The sequence below is a fragment of the Corvus hawaiiensis genome, chromosome 6 (assembly GCF_020740725.1).
Source record: "Corvus hawaiiensis isolate bCorHaw1 chromosome 6, bCorHaw1.pri.cur, whole genome shotgun sequence".
NCBI classification, from domain to species: domain Eukaryota; kingdom Metazoa; phylum Chordata; class Aves; order Passeriformes; family Corvidae; genus Corvus; species Corvus hawaiiensis.
The window spans coordinates 27,224,252-27,245,977 of NC_063218.1; the positions used below are offsets into that span (position 1 = coordinate 27,224,252).

The 21,726-nt window shown below is 34.7% G+C and overlaps 1 protein-coding gene across 4 annotated transcripts in view; it reads right to left on the reverse strand.

The window, feature by feature from the left end:
* The window catches only part of AKAP6 (A-kinase anchoring protein 6), a 269,501-nt gene that overhangs the window by 129,924 nt on the left and 117,851 nt on the right, over positions 1-21,726 (reverse strand). For 3 of the 4 annotated variants that reach the window (XM_048306921.1, XM_048306920.1, XM_048306923.1), the window contains exons 6-7: positions 9,233-9,329; positions 7,806-7,972 (exon numbers count right to left, since the gene is read on the reverse strand). In XM_048306921.1, coding sequence (XP_048162878.1) covers positions 7,806-7,972; positions 9,233-9,329 — 264 coding nt within the window. The remainder of the gene's footprint in view (positions 1-7,805; positions 7,973-9,232; positions 9,330-21,726) is intronic. The other variant, XM_048306922.1, reaches the window with a different exon arrangement.

Below are 21,726 nucleotides of genomic sequence, written 5' to 3' on the forward strand. Positions count from 1 at the left end.
GCTCAATAGTAGATACAATTTAGAGCTGCAAAAAATATTATTTTTAAAGTGTGGCACTCTCAATTTTATACTTGGTAGTGAGATAATGAATAAGGTTGTTGTCAGATTTAATGAAATAATATTAGAATCTTTGCTACTTTTTAGAAATTCAACTTGTTAAAAATGATTGAAATTATTTTAGATACTATGAAAACAACACTGTCATATAGAATTTGCAGGACACTGATGGATATATGAGAAAACAATCTCTCTGAGCTAAAATGGGACCCAGATTTTCTTGACCAAGACTTCAGGGACGTCATTTCTTGAAAAACTAGAAAAATATTTAGTTAACTTCTGATATAGAGAAGTTTTACCAGGGCTCATATAACCTGAAAGACGAGGTTTAGGGTGGAGCTATTATTCATTTGTCATCTCTTACTGCAGTCCAGTGACTGCTTAGATTCATTCCTTTTTCCGTAAAGAGAGGTTCTGAATTAAACACAAAACCATTCCTCCTGCCGACTAAAAAGCATACAATTAAGTACTCAAGAGAAACAGCTTCCAATAAACAACAGTGAATCTACCATGTGGAACCTGATAATACATCTAACAGCCCCTTTTTTTTTTTGAACCTTTGATGCACTTGCTTTCAATCATTCTGGAAAAAAACTATGACTATTTGAACAAAAGAAACATTTTCAGAATAGAGCTCTTGCAGATATGTAACACTTAAAATCATCTATCAACTGAAAATTACTTCTAAAAGCAGTGGTCTAGTGTTGCCAATCCATTTACAAGCCCACATGCATAATCCAGCACCTTAGCCAGGAGTTATCATGCAACAAAAGTGTAGTTATTATTGCAACATTTTATCCTCAAAACATTGGGTTAGATTCATCCTAGTCGGCCTCAGTAATACAGGCTGTGAATTTCCAGCAAGTGGGGAGGAAGGCAGTAGGAGAGAACCACACGTCCTCTTTCTCTATGAAGTAACCAACCACCACCACAATCCATAACTGGCTCACAGAGGCACAAGAGGAGGTTAACAAGGACATAATTTTATTTACAGTCTTTCCTGGAAGATCTCAGCTGTGTAAATCCTTATGAACAGCCATATGAAATGCAACATTCTCCCTCTGGAAGAAGAAAATTAGTTCTGACACCTGCTTCCTTTCAGGGTGTGTTGAGGAGTAAGCCCTTGCAAAAGAGCTGACCAAGGGAAGACTTTAAGGTCCAGTTTGCTTATGCCTGTGTTTGGTAAAAAGGCCATGGTCTAATGACACAAAAGTTCATATTTTATCAGCTTGGAGACTTAAAATCACCCAAAAATTGCTAGCTCAGTTAAAGTATTTTAACAAAGCACAAAAATACAAAATACAAGAGAGAAGAATCATGGCAGCTTTATGAATATTATTCTGTATGAAACATCAACTTAAGATTGTATATGCTTAGAAGCTTAAAGGAAATATTCTGTGCTTGAAAGATTACATGGTTACTTTGGCTTTGCCTCTGTTTTTGAAAGCTTCTGCTTAGTTGAAGATAATTTTGCTTCAAAGTATGATGAGACACATTCTTGTCAAGGCACTGGCTTTTTCAATAAAACCCCTGTACCAGAAAGGTACTAAACAGTACTAAAACTCTGTTTTCTTTCTATCTATACTAAAATTATCACACAAAATATTTCAACTAACTCTCAGGGTCTGATATAGTACTACAGTAAACAAAGCTTTTCTGCTCAGTTGCCACAGTCACATCTTTCATACCCTTCAGTAGATCCCTTTCTTCCATATTCTTCAACAAAGACTCTCTATATGTCAGTCCCATTCAATAATCCATATCCAGACTCTCTCCAGCAATGCTAGTTTCTGCTTTCAAACTTATTTTAAACCATTTTTCTCTTTCCTTTTATTCATCCACTCTAAAATGGTGTGTATAATTATGGTGTCATCTCTCAAATCCTTCCTGAAGATACTTTTGTTTACAATGATAGGTAGGTCTGTGCACAATCTAGATGATGTCTGTAATATTAAAATTAAACTTATTAAGCAAGGTATTAAAAACTAGAAAACTGAGGAACTTGAAGTGTCTAACTGTGCTAAAAGACACAAAGTTTCCTTCTTCTTGCTTCCTTTTTTGATTCTTTTCATTGTTACATCAACATAGCTTGTTTTGATTAGCTTGGAAATTCTTAATGGATGTTTTCAATCCTCTATTTGGATAACAATATCAAAAGAACTCAGTCATGTTTCACATGCTCCAGTAAAAGCACTAAAAGACAGGCCTATTCCTCACAAAACCAAAATTATGTCTATTGATTTACAGAAGGATTTTGTAAATACCACTACCCTTTTTATCCCTTTGTCCAAATCATATATGGTTCAAATCCCCACCGTAGAAGCTGACAGATCAAGACTACTGTAATATCATATACTGAAATACCTAAAGCCAAGCAAAATAATAACTGCGATTATTTTTTTTCTAGTACAGCAGAATTCATGGCATCATTTGTACTTAAGACTGAGATGACAGTATCTTTAGTCTAGACTCCCAAAGTTTCCAAAGATTCAGAATTGAAATATTACATGAATGCTTTAAAACTGTTCAGCTGTTAGGCACAATAATAGTATTTATGTACAGATAGCATTTTAAATATTCAACAATATAAGACTATGCCTCAATCAGAGCTTTCTATTCTAATTACAGGAGAGCACTTCCCTATTATTGTCTTTGAAGTAGTGAATGGTGAACCGCAGACTTGCTGTAATACTGTGCAGCACAGAAATACGTCGCAGGATATTATAAGGTATTGTTTTCACCAGTGAAAGGTAACAACTTTTTAACTGTGCCCAAGACTATCCAGTTTTTCTGAACAGAAGAGACTAACACATTCAGCTGAAACTGCAAAGAATTAAGGCGGCAGATGGTAATTACTGATACTGGAAGTAAGCCTGGGTAAAGGTGGTTAGAACTTCAGTTTAATGTCTCATCTACGAGGTGTAGCACTCATGAGATAAAACTCTCCCATATTTAGATGGGAATGTGGCTCATTATGGACACATTAGAAGAAAGAATTACTTCTTCTAAAGCACAAATACCAACTTTTCTTTTCCAAAAAAAAGACTTGATTAAGCCATGCGACAAAGATAGACCAGAGTGGCATGTGTATCACCAGATGAAAAGCCCTTTCCATATGTCTGTATGACAGAGATGAAAGTCTTATTTCCATTTCATTATTTTTTCAAATTGTTACTGAATAAGTAATGGTTATTTATTTGACATTTTATTCCACAGTGTTACAAACATGAGACACAGGATTTAATCCACAAGTCTGATCCTGACTTTATGCATGTGGAAAAATAGAGAGAGACTGTAAGTTAAATAAATTCAATTCGAGATGTAAAGTTTTAAAATTCTGCTGCGATTTAAGTAACTCCAGCAAGCTAAGTAAAATGATCCTTCTATTATATGTTATTCCTGCCCTTCCACTAGAAACAAGTGAAGGAGAAGAAAATGAAGGCCAGTTACATATGCCATTTGACAACTTCAAAGCACAACCCACTACAATAATATATGCAATACTCCAATTGCATACATTGGACACCAAAAAGTTTTCCAAGTGGTTATGTAAGTAAAAATACTAGATTCTCAGAATGCTAGAATTCATGGTCTCTGTTATCTGTCAGTAATATTTAAATCTGCCCAGTAATAAACTTCCCCTGTTTTTAAATAATGAAAGAAATCAGAAAAAAGTACTGGTATGTTGCTTTTAATATTACAGCCCATGCACCATACTCATGAAATACAGAGTTGATAAAAGACTTTGAGGAAAAGAAAATTATCTACTCACAAATATAATATTTCTCTGCACTAATCACAAAGATACCAAAACACTTCATTTGTATATTCCTTTTATATCAAAGTATTAATCTAACCGTGGCAATCATAGCAGCCTGATTGAATTGCCAGGACAAGTTACAAGACTGAAGTAAAAAAGAAAAGACTGTTACCATTCTCTAAACTTTACTCTGTTCTGTTGTCCATTTCACAAATTCATCTTCATATTAACAGACTGACCAGGATATAATTTTTCTGGACTGTGGTGTTTGGTCCACCCACTAGGTCTGAGACCAGTGTCACTATAAAACTGCCTGTGAAGCAGTATTTCCAGAATCCCAAATAGTGATCGATACTAAACAGCTTCACCAAGTTTCAATTTTTAAATGAAAGTCACTTTTCTGTGTACTGAAGAGTGTTTGTTTAGAATGATTGTAAAAGCTGTAAAATTATATGCAACTGAGTGGGAAATGATCCTGGAAGTGTGTGATGTTTAATTACATATCAAGAGGAAATTACACTGGTTTTCTTTTTCGCTTCATACAAAGGCCTGTTTAACCACTTCAAATTCTGCTCCTGAGCCACCTACTATTTCTGTGACTTTCGGTTTACTTTGTTAAATGTGTTTTTACCTCTTCCTCCAATACTCTTCAAATCCTGACTGCTTCTATCATTAACCCATTGACAAGTCTATTTTAGAGTTAACACATTCTTCCCAAGACTTTTTTTTTTACCTGGAACAACTAAGTCAGATTTCAATGTTCTATGTATTAAGTCCAGTGTCTTAACGAGTTACATGCTTAGTTTTCTGAAGCTGGAATGGAAAATAAGAAATGTTTTTCAGTAATAAAGCAATTATTCTGGAAATAAACATGTCCAGAAGTAAAAACTATATATATATTTGCAGAGTATACCATTATTCTTTTGACCTACCAGCCTTTAAGTTCTGATGTTATACTCTTAAGCTTTTACCAAAACAACCCACGGAACTTAATTCAAACATTTACTTGCAGAACAAACTTATGCAGATCTCAAAAATTATAGTAATGAACTAACTGTACAAATGCATGCTGGGAGCAGAACTTGCAACTGACCCTAAGAATATTATTCCATACAATAATACGGTAATAATATGGTTCAGTGAAGGAGAATGTGTACTATGGGCAAATGCTATTAAGATTTGTATGCTTTTAAAGGACATCAGTTACAAGACTAATTTGCAGGCTCTTCAGAAAGCAATGAATTTTTCCACCAAACTATGAGTAAAATAGATCAGGGTAATATTTGGGCATTTACACTCACAGCCACTAGATAAGAAAGTACATCATGTTTTTTTCAATACCACTCTTTAGTGTTTATTGAAAGCAATACTGTTCCAGTAGTCTTTTCGTGATGCAGAAGTGACACAATTTAAGAGATCACTTACAAAAAACAAGTGGTCTCAGACATCTTCAGAAGGTGAAAAAATGAAAAATACACACATATATGAAAACATTCATCCTATTTTCCAGATATTTTAGAATATTACTTACTATTTCCATCAAAAGAAAACACATACTGTAGCTAAGTGTCTCAAGATTCAGGACAGTAGTGTATTGTATGTCTCATGTACTAATCATAATGTTCGATCAGTACTTGTTGGAATGTGTAATTTTTAAAAGCACTTCTCAATGGAGTAAGAAGGCAAAACTTTATATCCTTCAATTTAAACTGAATACAGTCATCAATTCTTCATTTATAAAAATGACAGAATAATAGTTTTAGTAAATACTTAGATAACTGACTGTTTTCCTAATATTTTACAGAGAATGCAATATTTTAGAAGAGCTTAGGCATCAGCAATGTTTAAAATCAATCCTAAGTCTTCTATAGCACCACTACGAAACTTACACACCATAAAATGAAAAATTTCCTAAGCAAAATCTGAATTCTTGACTACTAATGTTGACAATATATTTCTAGAACATCCGTTTCCTGCTCCCACTCTTCACTGCTCTCATTAAAAATGCCACAGTGCTATGAAAACATGTTTTTAAAAGTCCTAAGGGAAAATTTTCCTAGGGTCTTTGAAATTCCCTCTTTTCCTATTTCTTTACAGATTTCTAACACCAACACTGTTCCTGTAGTTTCTCAAAAAAAGGCAAAAATAAAAATACCCTCTAGGTATAATCTTTAGGTTTTCTATTACACTTCTCAGGTTCCTTTTGGTTTTTGAAACAAATGTAAACTGAAACGTGCAGCTATATTATCAACTATATTTTAGTTTTAGTTAATATTCTAGCGTGAAGTAGACGGTATTCAACCACTCTACTGCACATACTTACAAGAATCTTATAGGAATGTAATTTAATCACTGAGTTAACCTGAAAATATTTTTAGTTTCATCTTATTTTTGGTCCACTTTTTTAAAATTTAATTGTAGACACAAACAAACAAACCAACCAAACAAAAAAAACACATTGCTTCAGGTTCCTATCTCTATGATAAAAAGCACAGGGCAAAGAGCTATCACCTATGTATATGAAAAATGTACTGCAACATAAACCCTTTCTCCATTTCTCTCTTTTCGAGCAAATATTTGAATATAATAGTTCCCAGCTAGGGATTCCACAATTTTCATAGCAAAATCAGGCTGGATTTTAAAATACTTTTTACATTATAATTTTGATTAAGCAGTTAAACTCTTGGGCATGGATTTGGCAAGATGTTCAGAGATGTGGGATCATATTACTGGCAGGATGAAAACTTGTCTTTGAGCTAGTTTGTTTAGTTTAAGAGATCTCATTATGAAACCAAGTGTTGCTCCACCACCTACTTCCTGAAGGAAGAGCCATATGGCCCAGGAGCACTTTCCATCATGCAAGTGATGAGGGATATCAGTTCAAATTCTGTCTCCTGCATATATGTGTTTTCCTGTATTTTTGTTTCATTTTTCTCCTTGGCTCTTCCTCCATCTCTAAGACCATTCTTGCTATGCAGAATTATAGTAAGAAATCACCAGAACTTTTCATGCAATCATAGCCAAGGGTCACTCTACAAACTACTCTCTAGGAAGCACTGAATACCAATGCTAAGAATTGTCTAAGATCAGAACCAGAAAACGCACTCAGCACACTGTTGTTTCCAGAAACAGAAACCATGAATTTTTCTAAACATTTCAGCTGGATGTGTGGCAAGATATTGAGTTATTGGATTGCTCTCTTGCATATTCTTTGCTTAGGAAACAACTCTGCTTACGACTGATGGTGATGAAAGGTCATGGACCTTAAGCCAGAAGTTTCTATAGTGTGTAGTATCTCTACACTGCTTGCACCAATTTAAATAAGCATGGTCTGTATTTAAAATGCTCTTACAAATACTAAGTTTGGCAACTGGTACCTACTATAGCTCTCTTTAATAATTAATATCCACAAAATGATGGCAGGTGTCAATAACTTACCATTAAAGTACTTGTATTCAACACAAGCACTATTATGGACGACTTAAACTTGGAGCAAAAAGATTTGTGGAAAGGCATATGACCTTCCTCCTACTACAATGGCCATCCCCTAATTAAGCAATGCATCTGATAGTCATTAACAGGAATGAGATAATGAATCACTTTCTCTCTTCTTTGTTAATTTGCTGTAACCAAGCGGCTAATGGATGTCAGAGCTGAGTGATTGCACTGATTATAGTGATTTATAGTTGCAACAAAACAATTTAAAAGCATTCTGATTATTCATGTTAAAGATGCTTTATGTTTTGTTTACTAAATGTTTTATGTTCCCCCTCGTGCCCCTCTACACACAATGAGACAGGTCTTGCTGGAAAACTTGAAAGTTCTAAGATTTTTTATTGTTTCAGAGTAAGGCATTTCATTTTGTTTATAAAAAAAAAGTTTACCCAGTAGAAATGAAAAGCCTTAGGGTGGAAAGAAAACTTCAGTGGTGCCTAGTTCAAAAGAAGACGGAAATAAGAGGAAATAAGGCAAACTTCAAGCCACTTACCTTAGGGCTCCCAGTCCCTTCCTCATTCTCTGCAGACACATCAGTAGCCAGTATCTCTGCTTTGATGATATCCAGAGCCCTAAGAATCCAGCTGTGTTGCCGTTTGATTTGCCTCTGTAGTTCCTTCCATTGACTTGCAATCATCTGCAGCATGTCCTTCAGTCCTTCTCCAAAATGAAGGGGGAAAAAGGGGAAGCTGTAAACTCAACAGAATCTTTAAATATTATCCTTTATTCAAATAATTCACAGGACATTTAAAATAATAAATGCAAGAAGAGTTTTAATGTGTTTACTCATCTATAAATCCAAGCTTTACTATTGTTCATCCTGCAAAACAATGCTATAGTGAAAAATATTTCTCTTAGCCATCACGTTAAATTTTGATTGAGTTTCAGCTGACAATTTCAAGAGAAAAATTCCACATAAGCTGTCATTTCTCTGCTGTTAGGAACACTGGTAATCTCCCCCTCTAATATCCAGTATTTGTCTTGAAACATTTTGTAATCCTCCAAAGACAATTTCCTTACCTCCAACTCCTTTAAATATTTCCTGTAGTTTACACATTACTGTTTTCTACATCTGAGATGGCATGCACAACCCTCCTTTGCTATGGCCTCTCTATCTTTTTGGAGCTATACATAGAAGTCAGTAATTTCCTATAGCTTTCAAATTACACAGATCTTTCTGATGCTGCGAAACAATAGAGGCACACATATAACATGATGAGAAAACAGTATAGCAAAGAATAACTTCAACCTGGATGAAAAGCATGTTAAGTAGGCCAAAATTAAGATGGCATTCCATAGCAGTATACGCTGATTAAAACCCTATTAGTAGACAAGTCACGCAAACATCTAAAGGTATAGGAGGTGTTGGGGATAAAGGGAAATCAGTATATCTCTCTCCCTCCTCTCAATTTAAGGCCTCTGAAGAAAAAGACAAGCCTAACCAAAGGGAAAAGGTATTTTTAATTTTAATCTAGTCCTCATAAATATATTTAAATCAATGTAAGAATTAGTTTAAGTGGTAAAATAAAGCTTTAACAATGCAATTACTCATGCAGAGTATGTAAATACATATATATATATTTGAAATCCTAGTTCATTATCTTAATGTTATTTCCATAGCACCTACATCAAAGAATATGTCAGTGTGAAGTTTTCAGTGATGTGATTTCAATTGAAACTCAGCTGAACAGCAAGACCAAAATAAAATGAACAGACTATTTGCAGGCAGTATTTCATTTTATAAGTATCACTGCATTGTATGCAGTATATGAAACATTTATAAATCTTGAAGGTCAATCTGATAATGTAAATATTAATAATACATAAGGAAGTGAATATATGCAGTAATTTACAGCAATGCTTCTTCATTCTTTAATAGTCTGGAGACATAAAGACTTGCAATATTTCAGAAGGATTTACCTGATTTGTGAGATACAATAAGCTCAAGAAGTTGGCGTCCTTCCTCTACCACTGCTTCTTTTAAAGCACAGTGGCTATCTACGTTCAACTTAAAACTCTGAAAAAATAAAAGGGGGAAAAGAAAGCGAGAGGGAGAAAACCTCAGCATCAGACATTGGAGAGGCAGTTATCATAAAAAACATATACAAAATTACTTGCTGGTTTTTATCAAGAACCACATCCCAATTCACCCAATAGCCAAACTAATTTGTGATACTAAAAGCTATTGATATTTTGGATCTGGGCTCAAAATGTTTCCATTAGATCAGCAAAGTGCATCTGTGTTGAAACAGCTGACAAATCTAGACATTCATTAGGTTTTATGAAAAGTCACAACCCGTAGGCTATATCTGGAGTAACAGTGTTCTATAAAATACGCTAAATTTATGCCACCACATATGAGCTCTGTTTTTTTCAGAGTTCTTTGAAATGTTGGTGATAGCACTATTTATGAAACTATAAAAAAATTACAGCATTGAATATATTGGCCTTATGTGCACTTATACAAATCTATTAATATTGTGTTCCTGAGTTAACTCTTATATCCATTTTCAAAGAACAAATCAGTCTTTAGATCTCTGCATTCTTAATTTGTAAAGCAAATATTTTTCAACCTTTTTTTTTCCCCTAATATTTTTAGTAGTTTCCAAAGAATCTCTGCTTTAACAGCCAAAAAAATATTTTATTTCTTTTTTTATTATTACTTTATTTTTACAAATAGCATTAAGATCTAGTAATAAAGGAACTGGAAACATGATATACTATATGTTATGCCATTTAATATACCAATGATAACTCAGATTAATTTTTTAATCATTTCCCAGAGCTTCTCACAATACTTGCCTTTAAGAAAAAGGAACAAAATACAATAGAGAAAAGGATTCTTGCTGTATGTAATCATAAATTGTGTGCAGACCTAAACATATACAGGCAACACATTTTCTCTTTGAAATGTCTATTGAATAAATGGAAACACTATTTGACCACTTGGGAAAAAAGAGCTTTTCCTTCTCTTGGGAATAAGTTAACTGGCAGAGATGAAAGGAGACTTTGCAAGAGCACATTCATAGCTTCTGGTTTTTATAAAATTTTATACTTCTTCATATGGTAGTGACCATTTTAGTAGTGGAATGATAGACACCACAGAATACACAAAACCCTTCAATTCTTTGGGACGCAACCATTTTCTCTCTTTCCTTACCCTTGCAGTCAGGTTGATTGGTGTAGCAAAAAATAATATTGCCAGAACAGTAATAAAATGAGGTACTTCTACTGTATCTCTACTGTATTTCTCCTGTATTTGGCATGGTTGAAAGAGGCATGTTGCTCAGACAGAGTCTTAATGGTCTTTCAGGCAGCATTGTACCTTACAGTGACAGAATGTTTTCGAGAATTTTCCATTAGAATAAAGAGCAATAAACAGAAATTTTGCTACCTTCAGCATTTTGACTAGCCCAAGTCTCCTTGTAGGGACATCTGAATACACTGTTTTGTACCAGCTCTTGAACAACTGGGCCAGTCAAGAGAAGTCAAAAAGGAAAAAAGATACCTAGTTTATGTCTGTCCCTTTCTTAAATCTAGAGTTTTATGAAACCAAATCTAGAAGTTCTTTTCCTTTCATAAGAGCATGTCTGAACAAGCACTGACAATATTTAATTTACTGTTTACTTAAAACAGGCTTGTACTGAATAGTTTGTAATCATGCACTTCACAGGAAATGCACTATGCATGTGCCTCACACAGCAAAAGAGAACCTAAAGGACCTGAGAGTAGGTTGTGTAATTTCATATAATTGAAGTTGAGTATAGATGCAGCTGGATGTGGCAGTGTCTCGAGATGATGTGGTTGTGTTTGATAGGAAAATTGGAAAAGATGAGGTATTCTCTTTCATTAGGAAAAAAAAGAAACTTGCTGCCCTAGAAAAGATTCATTTAACATAACACACCAGATACTACAATGCAGCTTGATTTTCAGGTGCACCTATTAACCAGTAATAATGTTAAACTGAAGAAGCAAAATATGATGAATAAAGATGGGGCCAAACTTTTGGTTTCTGACTAGCAATATTCTCCTTGTGCAAAATTCTTATTTTACAGATAAATTATGAGTAGCACAAATGCCACGAACATACATGAAATTTAGCAGAAATAAACTTTCCCCAGCAAAGAGGCAGCATGTCATGGTTTAACCCCAGCCAGAAACTAAGCACCACACACAGCCTCTCACTTAGTCCCCACCCAGTGGGATAGGGAAAAGAATCAGAAGGGTAGAAGCAAGAAAACTTGTGGGTTAAGATAAAGACAGTTTCACAGGAAAAGCAAGAGTCGTGTACACATGCAAAGCAAAATGAGAATTTCATTCACCACTTCTCATGAGCAGGCAGATATTCAGCCATCCCCAGGAAAGCAGGACTTCATCACATGTAATGGTGACTTGGGAAGACAAATGCTCTAACTCCAAACGTCCCTCCCTTCCTCCTTCTTCCCCCAAATTTAGGTACTGTGATGTCATATGGTATGGAATACCCCTTTGGTTACTCAGGGTCAGTTGTCCCAGCTGTGCCTGTATCCAACTTCTTGTGCACCCCCACCCTACTCACTGGCGGGGTGGTACAAGGAGCAGAAAAAACCTTGGCTCTGTGCAAGCACTGCTCAGCAGTAACTGAAACATCTCTGTATTATCAACACTATTTTCACCACTAATCTATAACATGGCCCCATACTACCTACTATGAAGAAAATTAACTCTATCCAAGCCAAAATCAGCACACATTAAAAGGAGAGAACCATTCATATGAGTACAAACAGAAGTGAAGCTTGTTGATGTAGTGTAGTATGTTTTGAATTTAGAATTATATATGTATATATAATTTTTAGTAATTTCCTAAGGAAAAAGAATGATTGGACAAGGAACACTGGAAGGAATAGCCCTCAATTCTCAGGGGCTGAAAATGTGGCACATGAAAAAGACAACAGTTCAAGATTTAACAAGTATTACATGTATATACAATGGAGAAATGCAAATTTGCATAGCTAAAGACAAAATCAGGCCAAATATTTGGAATGGAGGAAGACCTTCAAACACAGAGGTCCTCTCCCATCCTGGATGTTTCCTGTTCCGTACTGTTTACTTATGGCATTTGGAAAATTGTAACTCTAACAGCGTATGACCCAGGTACTCTGCTCCCCTCCTCCTCTGATCTTTCCTGATAATGAATGAAGCCTTTGCATCTGAAGAGATGAAAGAAGAGGAGGGAAGTCAATTAATCAAAGCCATTTTCCCAGGCACATTTACAGCTATAGAGCAGTCTAAATATCACACATGAGCAGGTATACATTATGGAAAATGCATGTGCATTGGCCTGACAGCAGCATTTTAAACAACACATTAATGTTATCTCTAGAACTACAGTGTATAAAATGTAGTTTACAAGCTGCAACACGCAAAATTTCCTTACAAAGTTCTCTTCGCTTTTTGTGATCCCTATGTACCTATATGTAACTATCAACTGTTCTTATTTAGCAAGAAAGGAAAAGTGAAGCAGGAATCATGCAGTTTTGGAAAAGCAACAGAACTATAATAAATGGAATAAAAACTCCAAGGGTACAAATACAAGGCCCCAGGAGTGTTATCTTCTGCTGACGCATGGGGCAAAGGAGCCCAGCCTTCACAAAATGAAGGTGTCCCTTGACTTTTAGGAAACTTACTGATCCACAAGATGACAGTAGTGCAGAACATCCATGGGTTAAAAAAGCAGCACCTCCTTATCTATGTTGGACTCTGAACACACTAAAAGAGAGCTTTCCCACCATATAATAATCTCTCCCTTATATTTTATTTGTCTGCACAAGTGGGAATAAGAAAAAAATCGTGTGAAAAAAAGTATTTTAAGTTCCTCATAGGATTTATTTTATGGTTGTAGCTACTCAAATTCAGGAAGCTTCTATTGCATAGGTATCCTACATTATGTACACATTGAGCTCTGATATGCAACATTTTACCATTTTGTAACCCTCTGTTCGTAGAAAATCCTCCTAATTTGGTAAAACACCTGGGTCTTGACCTATTCATATCTGCAGTAAGGACAGACGACTAGTAAATTTTTTTTGTTTACCGAGGCACAGAGCATGACACACACTATAAGCATGATTCTTTTTAACTCATAACGTATCAATTGATTCCAGTGTACTGTCTATGAAACACAAATCAGCAACTAGGCATCATGTGAACCTACAGTGTATACATAAATACAGGTTAGTTTGGATGACACAGCAGTTTACACCTATTGCCAGATTACAACAATGTATTAAAAGAAATATCTTAATTTCTCAGTCCAGCAAATTATCAGTGTGGTGCACTGTGGTACCCCTGAAAGAGAATTTTCCTGAGGTTCAGTTTTTATGTTTTTAAATACCTTTAAGAAAAGTACTACTGTTTCTAGGGTGCTTATTTTTTACATCAATTGTACAGACAATTAAAAATTATCTGTCTTGGATTCTATGATTTCAGAATTCGAAAATGAAAGCTTAATTTAAAATTTCCTAATAGTATTTTGCACTTTTTGATAAATCTACAATATTACTGAAATATGGACTTCTATATTTATGTATAGTTGCATGTATATTTTGGCTAAGAATGTAGCACTTTTAATTATAACAGCCACTGTGACAGATGTAATTCAATTGTGAAATTTAGAGTAATGGGAACAGTTATTTGTAGAAAAGATATGGGATTCCCATTTCATTTGTCTTAAAGGAAATATGACTTGAAACAATTCCTGAAAATTTATTCTTATATGCTTAATATACAGATACTTTTGCAAGTCTATTGGTCCTGACACAGTTACCTTCCAATAATTTGCTATGACAAAATACCAAGATATCAAGTTCTGAACTCAATTTTTGGTCATGGATTGGCAGCTGTCTATTTTGAAAGTCTCTGTTTGGACAGTGCCTATTATTTAAGTTGAGAATTTGAGTTAATAATTTTAGTTAATAATTTGAGTTAATAACCTAATAAGCCATGTAATATCCTAGTGGTATTTTCAGACTCCTGAATACTACCTACCAATGACATTCAGTAAAACAAAAAAGGACTACTATGTAAATAGTCCTTCTATTAACATGGAAATGGTCATACATTTAGCTTCTAGTAAAGCCTCACATTTTTTAATTAAGCTTACTTAGTATTAAATAAGCACTACTAGGATATGTTTTCCTGGGAACTAAATATTACATGTGAAATGGTTTCACTCAATGTCTCCTTTGTTCATGTTTTCCATAAAATCTAGGTGTCTACAAAGAATATTTTCCTTTTCTTTTGAGCTGTATTTTCATCTGACTGACACTCCACCTGCTAAACAGAACACAAGCACTATGGAAATGCTTTATGGAGCTCCATAGCCAAGGCTGAGTCTTACAATAGCAGGGATTCTACCATTGCTTTTAAAGGAGAGCATGATGAATCCTCCTCTGAAGAAGTAGCACCCACTATGTGTCTTTTTTCTTCTCTTCCTGAAGCAAAGAACATGCCCTCCCTATAGCAAGGATGACCAAGGGGCCAATTATCACCAAATGCTAAGCAAAACTTTAATGACTAACACAACCTGACCATCATTTTCCTTATATGGACCACACATTTTCTTCTGTAACCAGTGGAAACTGTTACATATTTTTTAAGAGTGAATAGTTAGTGGAAAGAAGATTTGGTCTTCTATCCTCTGCAACCATGAGAAGACTTTAAAAGATAATTTTTTTTTAGTTTCTGTGGGGAAAATTCCTTCCACTGGCCTCTGTTGGCAGCTAAAAATGGGCAAAATAACTATATCACTTTTTATGTTGATTCACAATACCGGATTATAATCTAAAATGCTTTTTAAATTGACATAAAACTGATCTGGGAACCTCACTACTGAAATCCCATAATGATGTCATACAGACATTGTGCTACTGTAGGTGTAGATCAGGTGTAACATGGTTTGGCTGCTCAGATAATTTATCTGTGTAAGTTTATCATTTGTCTAAACACAATATTAACCAAACATTCTGGGATCAAAATGCTTAGTAATGAGAAAATTCTAGCAACCCTGGGAATGATTTTACCTTCTGATGACTCATATGCATTCTACACCTTTCACTTGATCTGAATGTACTTTTTGTCTGGAAGGAATCAACTGCATTTATGAGGAGAAAAACTGTTGGGAGTTTAGCGAAGAGCAAGCAAAATTTGTTTAAAAGTGGAAATGGTGGAACAAATAAGAAGACTTACTAAGTGTTGATTAAGATAAAGGTCCTGTCTGGTTTTGTCTGTTTGTATTTAATGAATCTGAACACCAAGCAGAAAGAAGACTTAGTACAGTATCTGAGGATATAGTAGAAGGGACTAATGGAGTTAAATTAAGAAGTGGGAAATTTAATGTAAATATGAAATTTCCCATGAAAGTCAGATCTATCAGATTGTATAATAACCTCCTCAGGGAAACAGTGAAAGCCTGAAACCCTTGAGACCATTAAATCTAGACTGGATAAAAATGTGGGAGTAAGGACTCCAAATGCACTGACAGAGCGGTAACCTAGTTCTGTCATATGGCCACAGAATTTGTGTTGGGCAGGCAAAACTAAATACAAAGGCTCTACTCCAGCAGTCCTATAGTAATTCATACTTCTGTAAAATCACCTCACCCCTTTCTTCCCTGTCACAGCTTCTGCCATTCCAGTATAAAACAATCAATGGGTTTTCCCCTTTGTTACATCTTAAACATGAGTAACAAGATCTTTCTCACATTAAATACTTTAGGTCCCTCAGTTTCTTTTTCTCATTCCTTACTGGGTTTGTCATCTTTTAGGTAATTTAGCCAAGTTTTGAATGCATAATTTTAGATGTGGAGAAAAAGGATAGTTAGACTACTCTCCAGGATGCCTATTTTGCAAATTTAGAAGACATAGAGGCTATTTTTGCAGATTTTTTTTATTTCAAACTCACATAAACTCTTCTGCTGCCAACTCTAATTTATTTTCTGTGTTTCACTGTGTAAATTTTTCTTTGGTTTTGGCTGTCCAAATATTTTTCATTGTCAAAAAAAAAGTTCACATGAGGATTCCTAAATTGAATCTCAGTTTGTTTATTATCAAGAGACAACAAGGGAAGAACACAGGCAGGAAGTGGCATGGGCAAAATTGCTATACAGTGAAACAATTGCTAAGTTGCCACAATCATGGTGAATTGCACATGCAGCCCACCGTATACCATTGCCCTTAATCATTTCTTGCCTTCTTGAGACACTCAGAAAATAATCTGCAGTAATCACAGTCTTCTGACTTGTTGGTGTGTCTTATCTTACACATTTCTAGGTACATCTCTTCCACCTGGAGACACACCATGCCCAAAAACTACTTAATCAAAGTATGTCCAAGCTGTACTGTCCTACCACATGCAGAAAAAAAGCCCACCAAGAGATAACAGCTTTCCAAACCAAAGATGAATTCATGGGGTGTAGCAGCCTTGGCAAATATGGAGTTACCAAGGGGAAAATAACTTATATATGTATATTATTTAAATATTATTTAAATTTACTAACTATCAGACCAAAATGAACTCTCTGGCATTAAATAACACTATGTAGTTTTAAAACAATTCTTGAAAGGTTTTAGTTCCAGGGGAATATGAAGGCGATGTAACTTATTTTATATACGTACAGACAAAAGGTTTCATGCAATTTAAAGGTGAACTAAAAGTTCTTCTTAAAAAAATATAGCTAATAAATTAAAATCCCAAATTATTAACCCGATTCATTGTAGAATTAAGAAAGGAAAAAAAATAAGTATCATAGGAGATGCAAATAAAAATATTTATCAATCAAAACCTCCACTCATTTCCTGGATTTTCTATATTTCTCCTGAATGCTTTGGCATTGCAGACACCAAAACACAGCAATTTTGTTACTTCGAGTACTTAAGATGTGAATGATATTATGCCTCTGAGTAACATAGCACAGAACCCATGGGAGTGATCAATAGCTCTCTGCAGGTAAGTAAAAGCAAATTTAAATGTTGCTGAAAGTGTGTTTGTTTGTGCTTTGAGAGGCTGGCATTATATTTTTTAATGATTTACAATCTCCAAATTTTATATAAATAAATTTCATTTTATTTCCGAAAACAAATTTCTGACTACATCTATATTGATAATACCAGCATAATAATACTAAAATTTCAGGCAATGGCATGCATTTTAATAGACAAAAAAATTATAATTAACAGAGTTCTTACATAAGCATTATGCAGTTTATTTATAAAATAAGCATTAATTTCAAATAACTTTTAAAGGTGTTTCAAAAGTTGTTACAATGATAAATTTGTGTAAAGAGCGTGACCAGGCTGTCATATATAAAGATACAAAGCTTCTAAGTCAGAACTTACGTAAAATACTTTTCACTGAAATTTTCTGATTAGGTTAGTACATAGCGGTTTATAATGGTGATTTAATTTAATTATATTATTGTAGTCACTGAATCCCCTGTATGCAAAGAATGCCTTCTGCAGGTCAAACACACAGCGGACCCAGTGGAATGCTTTTCACCACTCAGACTTACAGTATTTGCATTTTGGGATACCTTGGGACCTAGGAGTTTTACAGTTTTGGGTGGTGAGACTTGAGAGGGAGTGAACATTTGCAACACTACCAAATCAAGTTACCCTGCCTTGTTCAGCTTTACCAACAAGTGCAAATTAATTAAAATATTTCCCAAAGTATGAATGATCTGAGTTTTAATGTGCTCTGACAGCATTTGGCCTTGTTTTCTAAGAAAATCACATCAGGTATTTAATACATACTAAGAAGGATATACCACTCAGTGTATTCTCGCACTTAGAAGAGCCCTGTGTTTTAAGGATCTCATTGCTTCCTCTTCCAAAGAAAAAAACATTAGCTTAAAATCATCCTGGGTACTGGTGAAAACAAAATTGTAACTTTTTAAACCTCAAGAATTATGAACTAAAAAACCCAAAACAACAGAGGAATACATTTGTCCTCGAAGCGCAGACCATACACTATACTTTCATACACATAGAATACAAGACTTCAAAATCCTCACAGCTGAGAGAGTTCAGATTTTGGACATTACAACTTCCCTTTTTCATCAGTAGAAGGAGCAAAGATATTTTTGGATGACATCCTAATATGCTCTGCCTCTGGTTTAATGCCTCCTCTGTCCAGAGATGACTGCAGCACTCAGAACTAGAAAAGCTGGGACAGCTCTCCATGACGCTAGTTAAGAACCAATACGTTACAGGTAGGCCCAGCAGAGCTACATTTTATTATGGAGTCCTATCCCCTTCCTATGCAAAACTGTGTAAATCTGGATGGGGTAGCAAAGACTGTCCTGGGAAGGTTTGAACCAATCAAAAACCAAAGTACATGCAATTTTTTAATTTTTTTTTTTAAATTTGCAGCTGTACAAAGTACCTACACAAGGGTAGGTATCTACAAATTTGAAAGACAGGTTAGAAAAAAACTAGTATTCTTAAGAGTATTAAGTATCTGGGAAAATTACAAAGAAACTATTTCTTGTTCTACAGGCTTGCACAAAATAAACCTCTGGAGTGGGACTATGTGTACAGGAAAACAGTAAAGGGACATTCCTTTCCTTCATTAAAAACACATACAGTAATCACAGATCTCAGCCACAATAGATCTACGTCTGTGCTACTAGGACCATAAACATGCCCCACTCCTTCTCCTTACAAAGAAAAGATTTGTGTCAGCTTTTCTTCATTGCATGACCTTATGGGAAACCTCTTTAGATCAAGTGCAGTATTTTTGTATTGGTCAGGATAGCAGTGCTGTAATTAGCAAGGTAATACACCCAGATTTTCTTTCTTATATGCCTGCTTTTATTTTTCTTTAGTCACCAAAAAATGTTGTTTAAATTTGAAGAACAGTCCAAACAGTTTAGAAATCTCTATTTTTCCCCACAACTAGCAACAGTACATTCTCTGGATTCAGACTATAATACAGGTATAGCCAAGTGTATTAAAATGACAGCAATATTTCCTACGCTTCAACTCAAGAAACAGAAAAGTTTACATGAAGGTTATTTGGTTTACAGATTTTAAAAGCTGAATAATAGTCAAAACTGACAATATACATGTATTCTGTTTGTTTAAGTTTGCTGTCTTACTTCCTATTAAATAATTTTATTTGCCTGTGAAATGTGCTGAGTTTAGTCTACATCCCTTATTAGTATGTTCTGCAGACTGTTTCCTATATAAAAGGACATACATTCAGGAACCCATGCATACCCAAAATGCCTTTCAAGATTAAAAAAAAACCATAAAATTTAAAAATTCAAACTAGCAATAGGCTAAACAAATTCAAATCAAAGTCCTTAGAGAAACAAAAGATTAGGCCACTCAGGGTTCTCAATCTTTAGCACCATCATCCTGCAGAAAGTATTCTATATTTTGAGAAAATTATCTATATTAGCTGCCCTGAACATTGGAAATTCCCATATAGCAAAAGTATAATACATAACTTAGCCATTTCAGAGGCTTTAATACCTTTAACAAAATTACGGTTACCACTGCTACCACAAAGACAGTCAGTAGATTAGCCCAAGGTATGTGTATTTAACCTTATTTTCAATAAGAAGAGATATTTAATACTTCTCTAAACTGACATTTTTCAGAAAATGAGATTTTCCAGGGAGATGAGAATGATCTTTTTTTTCAGACATAGCAGCCTTGTTACAAACAGACAATCAGGTATTATGAAATATCACTGAGGCATCATTACTTCACCAACACAATTTCTTAAATGTGAAAATACAATCTATTTTCTGTATGAAAGCATTTGCTGTTTACACCTCAGGAAGTGCTGAGCCATGATGTGGCCAGAAACATTTATAAAGGAGACAGAAAAATTATTTCATTTCTCCTTAGATAATAAAACTCAAGCCCCCTGTATCTTCAGAAGAATTTGGTTCTGAATGGAGATGACACCTAAACTTTATATACAGAAGGAAAGTAAGTGCTAGTGTGAATCAACTTGTCTAACTTGTTTTGAAATACTAATGATGCTTGCTCTATGATATTTTTAAGACTCTAACAAGTAAAATAAATATGGTGACAGAGAAGGTTAATATAATAAACCAATTCTGGGCTAAAAGGATTTTAATGTGGCACAAAGCTTGTGACTAAATTGGAGTAAATATTACTGACAGGGATCTGAAAATAAAACTAAGAAATTACCATTCATGGAAATAATCAGCATATCCAAAACACACTTTATACTGCAATAACTACATGCAATCCTCACCACTTGTAGTTTTTATAGAACAATATTTGCTATTCTATTTTCAACTAAACAGATGATATATTTTTGCCTAAAAAAAACAAGAAGCAAATAACCCTGGTGTGAACAATTAATTTTTTTCACGGAGGAGACTATTAGGACAGTCTTACTGGACAAAAATGGACAAAGTGCTTGATTACTAATTCAAAATTTCTAAGAAGACTTTACCTTAATTATTTTCATGTCTACTGAAAATATATTGTTTGCCGACATCTACTAATAATGCAAGAAGTATTTAAACTGGTGCACCTAAATAAGTGTAAAATATATTTATCATTTGCAGGACCCCATTTAAAATTCTTGTGCTCGCTAGCCCTAAGTATGACTCTATACACAGAAATGGCTTAGTACAAATTACCTAAGAGCACCCACACTAGAGTGCCCAAGCAGGAGTTCTGCAGCAACAAGAAAACAAAGTGCTGTGTTAACAATAAAGGAAAAATTTAAGACTACAGAATTAAAATTTCTGGGCCTCAGAAAATATATATAGTGCCTTTTGTCTAAATCGTTTCCTCAGCAGTTCTTCACAGTAGCTAGCTTACTTCTTTACTGTGCTAAAACAATGTACCTTATCAGGCCAGGGATAAAGTTAAACATCTTTTTTAGCAAACTAAAATGGTCAAGAGATACGTGGTGAATTCTTATTTGTCAAGCTGGTTAGAAAGTCTGCTTGGTTTCACAAGCACAGCAGTACCACCTAGACAGATGCTTTTAGCTCATAAGCTGCCTTCAGGATACTGTTTTTGATGAAAACTGATTTGCATACCACCAAGTCTATGCTTAGAGTCTCCTAGCAGCTGATTTTGATCAGGGTGCCAATGGGCAAGAATCAGCATAACAGAAAAGGAGAGATACAAAAGATAAAGTGAATCAGAAACCATTTTCAGAAGTTCCTTTTTGGTAAGGTAAATGAAGCTATCTTTTCATTGGGAACTGATTTTAACCTAATTGTTAAAAAAAATAAAAAACTGCTTCACTTTTTCTCTAGTAGGACTGACTGAGGCCTTTGTGGAAAAGTAGATTTGTGCTGAAAAACACGCCTGTTTTATGAAAACATATTAGTGTTTTTGACATCTGCTGGCTTGGATGGCTGCCTGCAGAGTGCCAGA